Here is a 13,940-nt window from a genome sequence, read left to right on the forward strand (position 1 = left end):
TCGTGGAGATGGCTGGTCGCAAGCGAAACTGTCCATGATTGTTGTGCAATGGTCTTGCTGTTCAGCACGGCTGTTATCTATGAAGTTATAACGTGCGACATATTATGTTTATGTATCAAGTCGAGCTATGTACATGTGTATATGAAATGTATCATTTTTCTCTGCGAAGGATTTGGTGGCATGACCGTCCTTTTCCAACCTTCAACCCCATGCGAAATCGATATAGATAGCTCAAGACCGTCATGTGCTTCGATTGATCTCGGCACGGGCGAAGATCTGGGCCCACTGTCGCTATGTTAGTTTAACTACTATGAAAAAACGCCGATTAACAGCGAAGTTAGCTTACCTGATTCAAAGCCGTTCGTCTTAATTTTTCCCTTTGCTAGCTGACCGTACGTCGTTCCTGGGTGTTGAAAAATGTGGGTATAGTCGAAGCTCCGGCAGCCGGGATAATTCGTATACGTTGAATCAGGAGTAGATTCCTTGAGTATTAGGCTGTTCGGTATAACAGGGAGATTCTCCACGTTCGCTCCGTTCTAGAATTTAGGTGAGCTTATTAGAGTAGTGTCTGTATCCGAGTTATGTTTATCTACCACGCCAGGATCGTGACTATCGTCGCCTCTAATACTCGAAGCTTGAAGGTTGTCTGAACCTAACGGCTGGTGATCAGCTATGATAAGCTGAAGTTTCAGAGAACTATGTCGTTTTGGTGGTCAGTACTTAGTAATACAAATCTAAAAGGAGATAAGGAAGTTGATACCTGTTTGAATGAATCAAGTTTTATAGTACCTAGAAATTGATGAAAATAGACTTAAATATCACGAAAGGGCCTAGCTTTTTTATATCTTGATTTATTACCTTTGTCCTAGTGTAAGGCAGCTTATTGATAATTACGGCGATGTAAGAATATACGCTCCTAGGAGCCCTAACTAGATTGGGATGACCTTGACTTCCTGGGAGCTGTAACGGGTATAAGGGTCTACTAGGATATACGATAAATAGGGGATACTAGAATCTCTATTCCTTCGTTTTGAGCAGTAAGGCTAATATATCTTATTTGTTTACTATGCTTGTGCAAAATTGGACGTCTAGGCCCTCCGAAAGCAAAGAAACTATCAAAATGCCCTTTAAACGGCTTTTAGAGGCTCTCTAATTATTATTAATAACCACGACGAACGTATGATGTGGTCTAAGAGTGATTATGGGTGTATAGGTTAATTCAGGACCTTTCGCTAGTCTCGATGGGAGAAATTGTTTAAGTATATTTGATTATGCTCTGTGTTATGATAGCTAAGGATTGAGAATTTGCGAGGCTTCACTGTAAATGAGCGAGACGAAGAAGCTTTATCTATGGCACATTAGACGGGCGGTAATTGGTATGGGTCAACGTCTTTCTATCCGAAGAACTATTAGCGAGAGAAAGACGATTAGATTAGTATTATACTCACTTTTACTCAGTAGACAAGGTTAATTTTAAAAGGGCATCGGTGTAGGGAGTCTTGTTTAGAGGTATCTCTATCCGTGTGCCCTAGATAAATACAAAAACTTGGGAAACCTAATTTGAAAGGGTTTATCTAAATGCTCGATTAACCTATCTATCTTTCTTTACGAGAAGCAGAAAAGTTGTCCAATATTCAATCTAGTCAATTCCTGCGCTGCGTATCACGCCTATTATATTAGAAGATTATGATAGAGGTGAAGACTAGTTAGTTCCTATGAGGCTAAAATCGTAGAATTGTATTAATGGTGTCATAGACACCAAGCACACAGGAAGCAGAGGAGAACGAAGTCAGATTGGTCTATCTAGGAGAGCAAGAGGACGAAGAAGGAAAAGAAGAAGGGAAAGGCCTATATAGGCCTACAAGAAGAAAGAAACAAAGGCCTGGGCCTGCAATCAGCAAACCTGCAGGGCAAAGGAAGACGAGCGCATACACTACCAAACGGGCAAGGTCGAGGTCGAGTTGTCACATCCCCTACAGGGCCAAGGCCGAAGAAATCTAATGTGATCAAGGTTGAAAAATCCAAAACAATCTCGTAATAAGCTAATCGTAAATGCAATCTTGGTAACAACAATATGATGTGAAAGAGCTTCAGAAACCACGTTTCCTAGTATATAGCAATAGTAGGAAATAAAGCAGGAAGGTCATGAAAAAGATCAATCTTGTAAGAAAGAGTTTGTTGTAAATTGCAATTTAGCGAGAAATGCATTTTGAAAATCAATTTAATAAAATTAGCTTGGAGGTCTTCGTATATACAATAAATTGTCTCGGTTATCTTCGAAAATACTAAATAGCTTAGATTTCGTCAGGATATCGGCTAGGTTATCCTTGCTGGAGATGTTGATTAAGGCAATAAGATTTCGTTTGATCAAGTCGCGCACTAAATAGTATCTCGTGCTGATCTATGCGACTTTAGTGCTCAATTTGCTATTAGTAACAATTTTAATAGCGTTATCTAAATTGTAATATAAAGGTAATAGATTGTTGAAATTATCCTCGCTTAATAGGGGAGCTAGAGTTAGCTTATTAGCTAACTTAGCAAGTATAAGACTATCTTTGACTATACTACTTATAGCACAGTATTCAGCTATTATTAAAGAAGTTGCTATAATATCTTATCTACGAGATAACTATACAATTAGCGTACCCGTAAAGAACTAAATATAGCCCTTAGTAGATTTTCTATATTCCGTATTAGCGTATAAGGAATCTATAAAACCTTTAAGACCTTTTGTAGGGTCTCTTCTAAATAGGATACTAAGGTTAATTGTGCTATAGAGGTAACGAAGAAGATCTTTATATATATTAATATCTTCTTTTCGTGGAGAACTAGTTCGTCGTTATAATTTAGAAACTATTGTTGTAATGTCAGGTCGTATTTTGATTAATAACTAACTAATTTTTCCTATTTTCTTTACGTAATCTAATTTATCGGTACCGTTGTTAACCTTATCGTTCGTTGTTTTCTAAGAAGGATCTATTAGAATTGAAGAAGGAGAAGTATTAGTAAAACCCTTATTAGAAATCAAAGTAGAAAGATAAACTTGCTAGTTCATGAATATAACACTTTCGCTCCTATCATAAAAAATATTATACCTAAGAAATCTTTTGAATAGTAATATCTTGAGCTTCCTTTTCGATGCTATACCCTTACGAATACGGGCAATTTCGTTGTTAAGGCTAGTAGAAAGGATATTATCTACGTAGATCAAAATGAAAATAGTTTTATTATAATTAGTATAAATACAAGGTTCTGAAATTAAGAGAACGAGACTAAGATCTTTTAAATCTTCTATAAAGAGATTATACTAAAGGTAGCCTGCTTAGCGAAGACTATACAAAGCCTTTTGTAATAGTATAACTATATCAATACCGTCAGGACTATAGTATTCGTAGCTAGTAGGTTGTTTTATGAAAATAATACGATTATTAAGAGCCGTATTAAGATAGGCGCCTATAATATCCTATTATTTAATATTCTATTATCGAATAGCAGCTAAGGTAAGAAATAGTTTAGCTATAGCGTTAGAGATAATAGGTACAAATCTCTCGTCTAGTTAGAAATTAACTCCTAGGGATTAGCGATTACTATAAACCACCTATCTTGCTCGAAATTCCAAAACGTAGCTATCGCTATCAGATTTCATATTATATACCTATTTGCCTAGTAGGATTAACGTGCCCTTCGGTAGATAGGGAACAAGAACTATAGTATTAGAAGCAGTAATCTTATCTAATTAGACCTTTTCTACCTATAACTAGTAATCTACAAAATCAGATTTCTTTACTTCTATATAGGTATTAGGGATTTTAACTATTCCCGAACGAATCCTCTTAGTTATACTATAAACTATACTAGGGCTAAGTGTATTTTCTTTAATAGCAATTATTAATAGATCTAAAACTATTAGGCCTTTCTTAGGATATCTCACTATACTAGGACCTAAATCTACTAGCTTTCTTTCTCTAGCAGATCTTCTTAGTAGTTGTTGTTAAATAGGTTAGTTAATTAGCTTAGGAGGATAGGTAATTTGAATTTGAATTAGGTCGGGAGAAGTAGTCTACTTAATTAGGTTTATTAATAAAGGTAAAGAAGATTGAATAATTTATAGAGGAGACTACATAATTATAATCGGATCTAGAGAAGAACCTCGAGTAAAAGAATAATAAATTAGTATAGAAGAGCTTCTTAGAAAAGCACCTAGTAGTATTAGTATTTAAATAGATAATAGTCAGGAAAAATCTTCTATACTTAGAATTAGCAAATCAGGATCGTGTACACTTGCTATATCACTAAACAATCTTTTTACTAGTATATTCGGTAGTAAATCTCGAATTGTATATAGTTGAATAGGTACAATTTGTGGTCGCGCAGTTAATAGAATAGTTCGCCAGGCCTATTAAATTAGTAAAAAGGAAATATCTATCATATTTTGATTTTTAGAAAAAGAAGATTAACAAGAGACTAAAGAAGTTAGAACAGATTATGCAATTAGCACTAGTGATAAATTTTGAATTGAAGAATCAGTCTGTATCTTCGCCTTTAGTAATATAATTAGTTTAGTTGTCTTTTGAAGTAGTAAAGCAATAGATTTCTGTTGTCTTAGTATAGTTAGTTCTAATAATACAAGCAGGTTTAGTGTAGTAATCGATAGAGTTTAATAAAATATACTTGACTCCCGACCGGCAATTAGTATAATAGGGTTAACTACCTTATAAATAATAATTTCTAGTAGATTCGAATATAATTAGCTTTGCTCTTGCTATTGAATAGGTTATATCTGTTAAGGGATATCTTCTTTAGTTCTCTAGATTATTAATAGGTAGCGGTCGCGAGGTTCTTACAATTTTTCTAGAATTTGATCTTCAATCAATTTTAGCAAATATCGTATTAGCAATAGCTCTTCCTAAAATATAATATCACGGCGCAAAACTACCTGTCTCTTAGAAGGGTCGTAAATCCTATAGATATAGCTATTATTACCCTCGTAGCTAACTAAATAGCTAACCTATACTTAGGAGGCTATCTTGTTTCCTTGAACCCTTAGCTCTTTTAGAATATAAACGTAGGCTTTTGAAAACTATATACGCAAAAAACCTAGATTAATTAGACCTATATCTCGAAGACCTAAGGCTTTATTCTATATCTTAATTAGTAACTCTAACTAACCTAGACGGCGAATTCTGTTCAAAACGTATATTATTGCTATTACTACTTCTAGCTAGAGATAGGCGGGTGCTTCTAGTGCTGAAATCATTAAAGTTCTTGCTCCTTGAATAATAATATAACCTGATAATTCGGCTACACTATTAGGTTTATATATTAAAGGTGGCGAAAGTATAATAATAGTGCCCTTTTCTTTAATCTATCTAGTAAATCGTAAGAAACCTAAATCGCTATTAGTTCGAATTTCAAATAGCTAATATCTAGTAATATTATAGATTTAAGTAGCCTAGTTAATCAAAATATTAGAAGCCTATCCTTTAGTCTTAATTAGAATTAACTAACGCCTCCGTGTTGTATTATTATATATAATAATAATATAGTCGATACTACTAATTCTAGTTAGCTTGCAAGGTTGAATGTCAAAATAAATAAATTCGAATGGTTTTAACGTATATTTCTAGGGGACATAGGAAACAATCTTCTTTGATTTAGCTAATCGATAGGGTTCGCAATTGAATTCGTGGTCGCCTTCTATATCTTCACTAATACGATGATAGTTAATCTTTGCGGTAGGTTGACTAATATAGCCTAATCGAAAATACGCAAGCTTAGGGGTAATAGTAGCAAAAGAAAAGGCTTCGATAACATATTTTAGTATAATTAATTTAGTTGATAGAGAAGGTCGAATAGATGTTATATACAAAAATAGCATACTACGTTATCGGAATACGTATACTTTAATAATTAATTCGTTCTAAGGGTCAACTATCACATTCAACTAATCCTTCTAACCTATTATATAGTCGTAGTAGGTTCTTGTAGTTAATAACAAATTGAAAGGTCCTTCTAGAACGTATTCGCAGCGAATATCTAGTTCTTTAATATAATCGGGAAATACTAAATTGATTCTTATAATTGCTTTCCCTTTTGCAGTTAAGGTTCGACCTTCCGAGGTTTGACATTAGTAACTATTGATTTTGTAAGGTTCAAAATAGATAATTATATCTCTATCTACACAAATTGTTCGAGATATACCGGAATCGACTATCTATTCACTAGTAGAACGTGCAATATTAGCAAGAGAAACAGGAACAGGAAATCTTTAGTCAATACTATAGGTATACAAAACAGAAGGCTCTAATCTTCTACTATCAAAATCGTGATCATCCCCTAAAGAGTATAGGTCGTTAAACTAATCATTAGTTTCAATTATTGCGGTTGCAAAGTAGTCTTTTGCCGAATCAAAATCCGAATTAACAGGTTCAATCGTTAAAGATACATAGCCTTGTAGATAGTAATAAGACATATCTTATAACGTAGCAGAAGCAAGTTCTTGTTGTTGAGATTGTAGCTGTTGTTGTTAAGTTCTTAGTATATAACTAATAACTAGTTGTGGCCCTCGACTAGTAATCGTTGTATAGGAGTCAATATTCTTTGAAGAAGTAATTAGAACTTGGTTTAATATAGAGGAAGAAGAAAAAGAAGAAGTTAGTAAATTATGATTAGGGATAGGAGGGATATCTAATAGAGACGATAAGCTATCCTTACGAATACGGTTGTTAAAATTCTAATCCGCTAGCTTTAATCCTTTAAGGTTATCTCTATTCCTCTAAGGGTATAAACACTAAAGCCCCTTAATAGGTTTCTAACTAGGAGAACGCTTCTCGTAGTTCAAATAAAGATAATCTTTAGCAATATAACCAGGTTTACTATAAAATATATAATAACCCTAGGGTATATATTAGTTTAGGCCCTCGATCTAATCGGTGATCTATTTGTTAGTTAAGCTAGGGGGTCCTCGGGGTAGTCTATTCTTTAATAGCTAAGAATCCGAATTATTATTATTGTTTTTGGTATCCTTTGAAATCGTTACGACCATATAAAGTATTTAGACTGTTTCTAATTCTGTTATAAGATCGTTGTATAGCTTGTAGAACTTACTAATATCAAAATCGGTGCTATTAGTATATTTCTCATCGAAAGAGGAGTGTTTAGAGGCAACTATTATCGGGTTATCCTCTCGAATCTTATACAAAAGAACCTAACGCAAGAGAAGTAGGTTAATATTAACACGTTTTAATACCTTAGTAATAGTATCTCTAAATGAATTAACGAAATCTATACTAGAAGTGTATTACGATCGACGAAGGGTCTACTAAGTAATATAATCCTTGTTTATTATATTGTAACTAGTAATATTAAGGATATGTTTAAGATTTTCAATATACTTATTAGCGAATTTAGTATAGAAGTTACGAGAATTTACTATACGGTTAATCTCTTTGGAAACAGATTAGTATATCCAGATTTAAATATCACGAGAGATCTTCACCTATCGGTCTATATCTGCTGAATCCCTTAGTGGGCGAGGAATATCTTGATTAATAAAACGCTATAAACCTTTCTAGCGCAAAACACGATAGACATCATCCAGCCAAGTGTCAAAATCGGCGACATCATCAAATAGGTCAAGAGGATTAAGTTGATACTCATTAGGGGCATCGGTAGTTTGGTAAATTGTACCCTGAGCAGAAGTGGTAGAAACGTAGTTGCTGTAGTCAACCTGCGTAGCAACAGATTTAGCGAACATAGGATCTTAGCGTCTAGCCATCTTCCTAATAGTTCAAGAAGGAGAAAAAGGATAAAGGGTAATAACGATATAGGCAAAATAGCACTACTACCCTACGAAGGTCAATTGCAAAAATGCAAGAAGGATATAAAGTAAAAGGTGCAACGGGCTCGATAACCTGATGGTGTCATAGACACCAAGCACACAGGAAGCAGAGGAGAACGAAGTCAGATTGGTCTATCTAGGAGAGCAAGAGGACGAAGAAGGAAAAGAAGAAGGGAAAGGCCTATATAGGCCTACAAGAAGAAAGAAACAAAGGCCTGGGCCTACAATCAGCAAACCTGCAGGGCAAAGGAAGACGAGCGCATGCACTGCCAAACGGGCAAGGTCGAGGTCGAGTCGTCATATATATAGCCTAGAATAAAACCGTAAGCTATGTTTTGCTCTTATGGTTAGTTACAATACCTCTATCGTATCTACTTCCCCCTAATATCCCTAGTCGTCTATTTATGACAATGTTTCTAATTCTATTTTCCGCAATGTATTGGTCGGGAAACGGTTACTGAGGCTTCGGAAAAGCCGACCGCTATTTTTTGTCTCTCTGCTGGCGAATTTCGGATAGGAGGCCGTTAAAAACATTTCGAGTGTATTGAATTCTAATAGATTGTTCTTTAATCTAGCGGACAAGGAGCTCTAGTGCTAATAGCCGGTCCTTAAGTATGTGGTTCTTCTTGTTTAGTTTAATGATAGCTATTGCTATATCGTTTTCTCGTGCACAAAGTGCGCTTTCCGTCGTATTTGTGAACAATATACGAAATCTGACTAGAGGAACCTAATAGCATAAGTATATCTCGAGTATGTTGAACATCACCTACAGGGTTTCATTCTTAATCGTTTTATAGATTATAGGCACCTATATAGATAAACGCTCAATTATTTGCCCTGCTTGCCACTCAACGAAAATATTGGGGCTGTTTTTATCCACTCCGTGCATGACATAATTGTCTGAATATTGTTTGAATTTTGACAAAGTCCGGGTCAGGTCAAGGTATGTATCTCTATGATTTCCGAGGGCAAGGCAGAGGAATCGATGAACCTTATGACTATGCTTAGAGGAGAGTGTTGGGATATTTAGTCTTAATATGAAATTCCGTAGAATATTTTTTATAGCGGATAATCGATCGCTTAATTCTGTCAAGAGTTTAGTGTTGAGTTGCGTATTATTGAGGGATTCGAGAAGCAGTTGAACGCTATGCAGAGCGGATTCAGCGACTTGAGCGGTAAATTTGTTGCTGTTGAACGGTTGAGAATTTTCTATCTGAAGCATTAGAACTACCCCGCTATACATCGATATAGCCTTAACCGAGGCCGGCAGGACTAGCGAATAGAGGCCCCCTCGACCGCTTCTCGAGTATCCTCGAACGCAAATATAAGGTATAGCTTGACCGGCTCGAAAAGCGTATACCGTATGTGGTGTCACTATATAGATCCCACCGTTCGTCCGCATTAATGAATCTGCAGAGGAAGCAGTCAAGGAGTATGATGCTATCGAGCCAGGAACGCTTCGTATCTATACCGACGGAAGTGGCATTAACGGCTACGTCGGAGCAGCTACGGTAATGTATGTACCCTACGTTAACGGACCCTAGACGAAGCGGACTTAGTATATGGGTATATCTAGGACCTCTACGGTGTACGTAGCAGAGCTCAGAGGGCTCGTTCTTGTACTACAGATGGTACTCGACACACCGCTAATATACGTCCCGCCAGATAGATACGCCGCTATATTCACTGACAACTAAGCCGCTATCTAAGCTATTCGGAACCCTAAGCACCTATCCGGGTAATACATTTTAGTCGAGGCTATTCGAGCAGTCGACAAGCTTCGGAGCTAGGGGTGGCAAATTAAGTTCCGATAGACTCTAGTATATGTCGGAGTGCTAGGTAACGAGGCAGCCGACTAAGCAGCGAAAGAGGCCACCGGAACTAATCTAAGCACGGGAGCGAACACTGAGCGGCCGCTAGAAGTAGACTCTCTGCGAATACTCACGGCAACCACTAAGTCTATTATCCGTCGAGCGATGAGAGGCGAGTAGGATACGGCCTAGGAGAATGCTAAGCACGGTAGAGAGCTCTTTAAGCTCGGGGTGAGGCCAGGGAAGGCTATACTCGATACGCATATTGGTATACACAGAGCGATTAGCTCCGCCACATAAATGCGCACAGGCAAGATCGGCCTACGTATATACCTCCACGCCATCAACAAGGCCGACTCCGACTAATGCGAGTACGGCCACGGGCCGCAAACTGTACGGCACGTCCTGCTCGAGTGCCGAAACTGGGCGGACGAACGACATCGAATGTGGGCAGGCAAGGCTCTATACATCGACATCAAACGCATTCTCTGTAGCCCGCCAATAGCAGTACAAGTAGCAAAGATGATCTTGAGGACTGGACTGCTAGGACAATCCCGAGTAGTACCATCCACGGTACTGAAATACACATAGCGAAGACGAGTGATTTTTGGTATATAGAAGAAGAGGAGGGCCAGGAAAGGCTTGACAAGTATATAGACACAGAACAATCATTAGATTATAAGTAGGGGACGACCGGCCGGAGCGGAAGAAGGAAGCAGTTCTAGGAGGGACGGCTTGTTGTCTGAAAGCAAGGGCGGGGACACCTGTACTTATAGATGGACGCTGCATAGCTGCCTTAGGGCGGCTAGGACAGTCTATGAATAAATCAATCAATCAATCAATCAATCAATCAATCAATCAATCAATCAATCAATCAATCAATCAATCAATCTGGCCAAGTATCGCGGAAGACGGGGAATGCTCCTAGGAGCGTTAAATCTACGATAAGTGTAATTGTCTAATTGAACGATGTTCACTAAACTGGCCAAGTATCGGGGAAAACGGAGAATGCTCCTAGGAGCGTTAAATCTACGATAAGTATAATTATCTAATTGAACGATATTCACTAAACTAGCTAAGTATCGGGGAAAACGGAGAATGCTCCCAGGAGCGTTAAATCTACGATAAGTATAATTGTCCAACTGAACGATGTTCACTAAATACATCCTGCTTGCAATAGGAAAGATCGCCAAAGAAGTAGCAAATTTTACGAAGCCCACTGTTTTACTAAAAGGGAAAAGCTGCACAGGGGCCGGGCTAGCGTATCGCGTTTTATTAAGCCTGCTTACTCAGGCCGGTTCTCCTTAGAGGAGATTAGTAAGCAATCCAGAGATTGCTCAGGTCAGGCTTAGTGATCAGATCAGGATGCTTAAGTCAGGCTTAGTGATGAATCAGTCTGATTACGTATTAATCACTAAGCAGCTTAGGCTGATCAGGGGCGTGCTCAATTCTACTCAGTAAGCAAAAGCGGCGAGGGGGTGAGCACTAGAATAGAAGGAGACCGCCAAGCGTTGCTAGACATTTTCTAGTATATATGCAGTGAACCTTTAAACCTTTGTCTCGGTAGGTTGTTCGAACGAAGTTTGCCGCTCAACGATAAATGTCGAAGCGAAATAGCGGACGCCCGGAGAAAGGATATACTATATATCCGCCAAGTCAGTCATGTTAGTTAACTAGTAGTAGTCAAGGTTGATAGGGTAGTCGAGCGGCGGCTAGGTAGTGGAAGTTACGGGTGGAAAGGCGGCTGTTTCTAGCGCCAAGGGCTATCATTTTCGGCGTCGATTTCATAGGTCCTTATATTCTAGATATAATATAGGGACCTGTGATTTACTACATCCGGTTAGTTTTGCCGTTCCCGGCCTAGCGCCCTAATACACTGTTTTGTCACCTCTCCCCCCATCGCTCCGACATAAAAGACAACGCCTGCCCTCTCGACCTCATTTTCCCTCCCTCTCCCTCCCTTCAACTCCTCTATCTTGCACTCATCGCCGCCCCCTTTCTTCCATTCCGGCCCCCACCGACCATTACGCCTTGGCTTTCAGCCCGACGCACTACCCCTTTCATTTTACCGGAGATACCGCTCGAGACGAGGCCCAGCTCGTTCTCTCCCATGAAATAGAGCAGTCGCCCTAGAACAGAATCGCTAGGATGATCTAGCTCGCAGCTGCATTGGTGTGATTTCGTGTCGATGCTTCTACTACTTCCCAAATCATCACGCTACGAGCTATCTAGGTCTACCTCTAATAGTGCGCCTTGCACATCTCTAAGCCCGCTGCCCTCTTTCGTATCTGCAAAATGCCAATATGCATTCGATGCCGCATGCCCCGCTCTGTCCGCCCCATCCGAGGTTACATTGCATAGCCCCGGCGTCACAGAATGGCTCGCGGTTTGCTGGTCGCAAATACCACGGTGCCCGGTTGTCGTCATCGTTGGTTTCTCTGGTTCCTCTACATCCAGTCGAAGAATCTTCGAAATTCCAGCCCAGTTATATGTGCCAATAGCAAAAATACCGCACCCTGAACTCGGTCGATGCTGCATCTTCCCTAATGCCGGTCCTGCAGCTACGAAACCGTGCCACGATCCCGCCCTCACCTACCGAACGGGCTAATAACAGGCTAATAAGAGGGCATACATCATATAGCTCAACAAGGAGCGTAGCGTGAGTACAGATAGACTATAGCCTATGGTTATAGGGATATGAAACCTGCGTGGCCTCCCGTTCCTGGATGCAATAGTCTAGATTGCAAGGGCTTATCGGGATCGTCTGCGTTGTATTGAAGGAGGATTCCGCTCACAGGCGACTCTAGACTACCCAATTCTGACTATGATCGCCTAGACGCCTCGTAGAAGTACAAGAAACGGCTGTGGTTTATAAATCAAAGTTGTTCATTAGTCAAGCTTATAAAGAACAGATTTTCTTTGTTAGGAGATTACGAGACAATCTACATAAAATACCCTAGAAAAGCAAGCGACTACTACAGGCATAGGTATACCGGAGTCTAAGTCTTCAGTAAATACGGCTATCATAGTAAAGGATATAGAAAATGCGACTATTCTTAGTGAAGCCAGGAAGCAGAGTATCGTACGTTTATAGCTTCAACGGAAACCAAACAGACGCGTATGCCCTAAAACAAATAACCCAAACGATCTTATTTCGTATTAATATCTCGATTCTAATAAGATAAGGGGAATAGTCCGCGGCTAATAATAGGACGGCGCCTAGGGGTATTTTTTCGTGGTAAGACCGCTAATAATATTAAATAGCGGTGAGCCTTAAGGTTATCTAGCCTAGTCTACTCGGTTCTTCTCTTTACATTACCTTACAGCTCCCTCCGCCGTTCCACTTCACCACAATAACAACCTATATTCTTTACAGCCCTAACAGTGCAATTAATGAATTCTTTAACTCGAACACTACTATCACTAGAAAACAATATAATGAATTTGCTATTTCTCGCGCTAGTAGTGTGTCTACTACTTTACAAATACAAGGAGTATATAGCTATACCGTGACAGCGGGGCCCAACAACTCTAAGCTCTTCTAGTTCCGAGATAAGAACTCTGTCATTAACATAGGTAACATTTCTCTCGCTAAAACAGTCTATCCCGACTTTGTGGCTAGCTACAAGTATCTTGGTACTATAGGCAACTCACGGCTAGTCTATGTTTACGAGATAGAGCACCTTCCTAGAACTGCTCACATAATAGCGCGTATTCCTCTAGAGGATATACTCCGATAGCGCAACACTATCAAGGACTTTACAAGGTATTCCTAGCAATATTTTGATTTCATTTGCATAAACTTATATTTAAGAACAGGTTCTTTGCGCAGTCGTGGAACAACGACCTACGGCCATGCTTAGATACAACTGCGGATATACTTATAGAGTTTCAATCAAATTTTGATCTTCTTGCTCGAAACCTGCCATCTCGCTTTGCACCGAACTTAGATATAGTCCGCAAGGAGCTCCCGTCTCTCTTTTCCAAAGCCCTTCCTTGCGTTCTTAGCCACGGTGACCTTAATATAATAAATCTCCTCGTCAATCCCAAAACTGGAAATATCACAGGAATTATCGACTAGGCTAAATCAAGGATTCTGCCTTTCGGCTTCGCGCTTTACAGGCTTAAGAATCTTTTAGGTCGGATAGATTCAGAAGGGTAGCGCTACTACGATGGCTACCGTGAACTCGAGAGCCTGTTCTAGCAAACCTTTCGGGAGGAGGCCCATAATTTCTCTAACGCTGACTTGCATTTAGTTCGCGCTACGAGGATGGCCGGATTCTTCTACT

At 39.1% G+C, this 13,940-nt stretch overlaps 1 protein-coding gene across 1 annotated transcript; it reads left to right on the forward strand.

Annotated features, from left to right (window-relative positions):
• Positions 1 to 12,977: 12,977 nt before the first annotated feature.
• Positions 12,978 to 13,732, forward strand: N7458_009121 (uncharacterized protein; the record flags this gene model as incomplete). Its single annotated transcript, XM_056912503.1, has 4 exons — positions 12,978 to 13,145; positions 13,197 to 13,310; positions 13,392 to 13,417; positions 13,471 to 13,732. Coding segments are annotated over 4 exons (570 nt in total), but the record flags the coding sequence as incomplete, so codon positions are not given.
• Positions 13,733 to 13,940: the final 208 nt, after the last annotated feature.

This window comes from Penicillium daleae (assembly GCF_028827525.1).
Source record: "Penicillium daleae strain IBT 16125 chromosome Unknown utg000008l_segment0_segment0, whole genome shotgun sequence".
Taxonomy (NCBI): domain Eukaryota; kingdom Fungi; phylum Ascomycota; class Eurotiomycetes; order Eurotiales; family Aspergillaceae; genus Penicillium; species Penicillium daleae.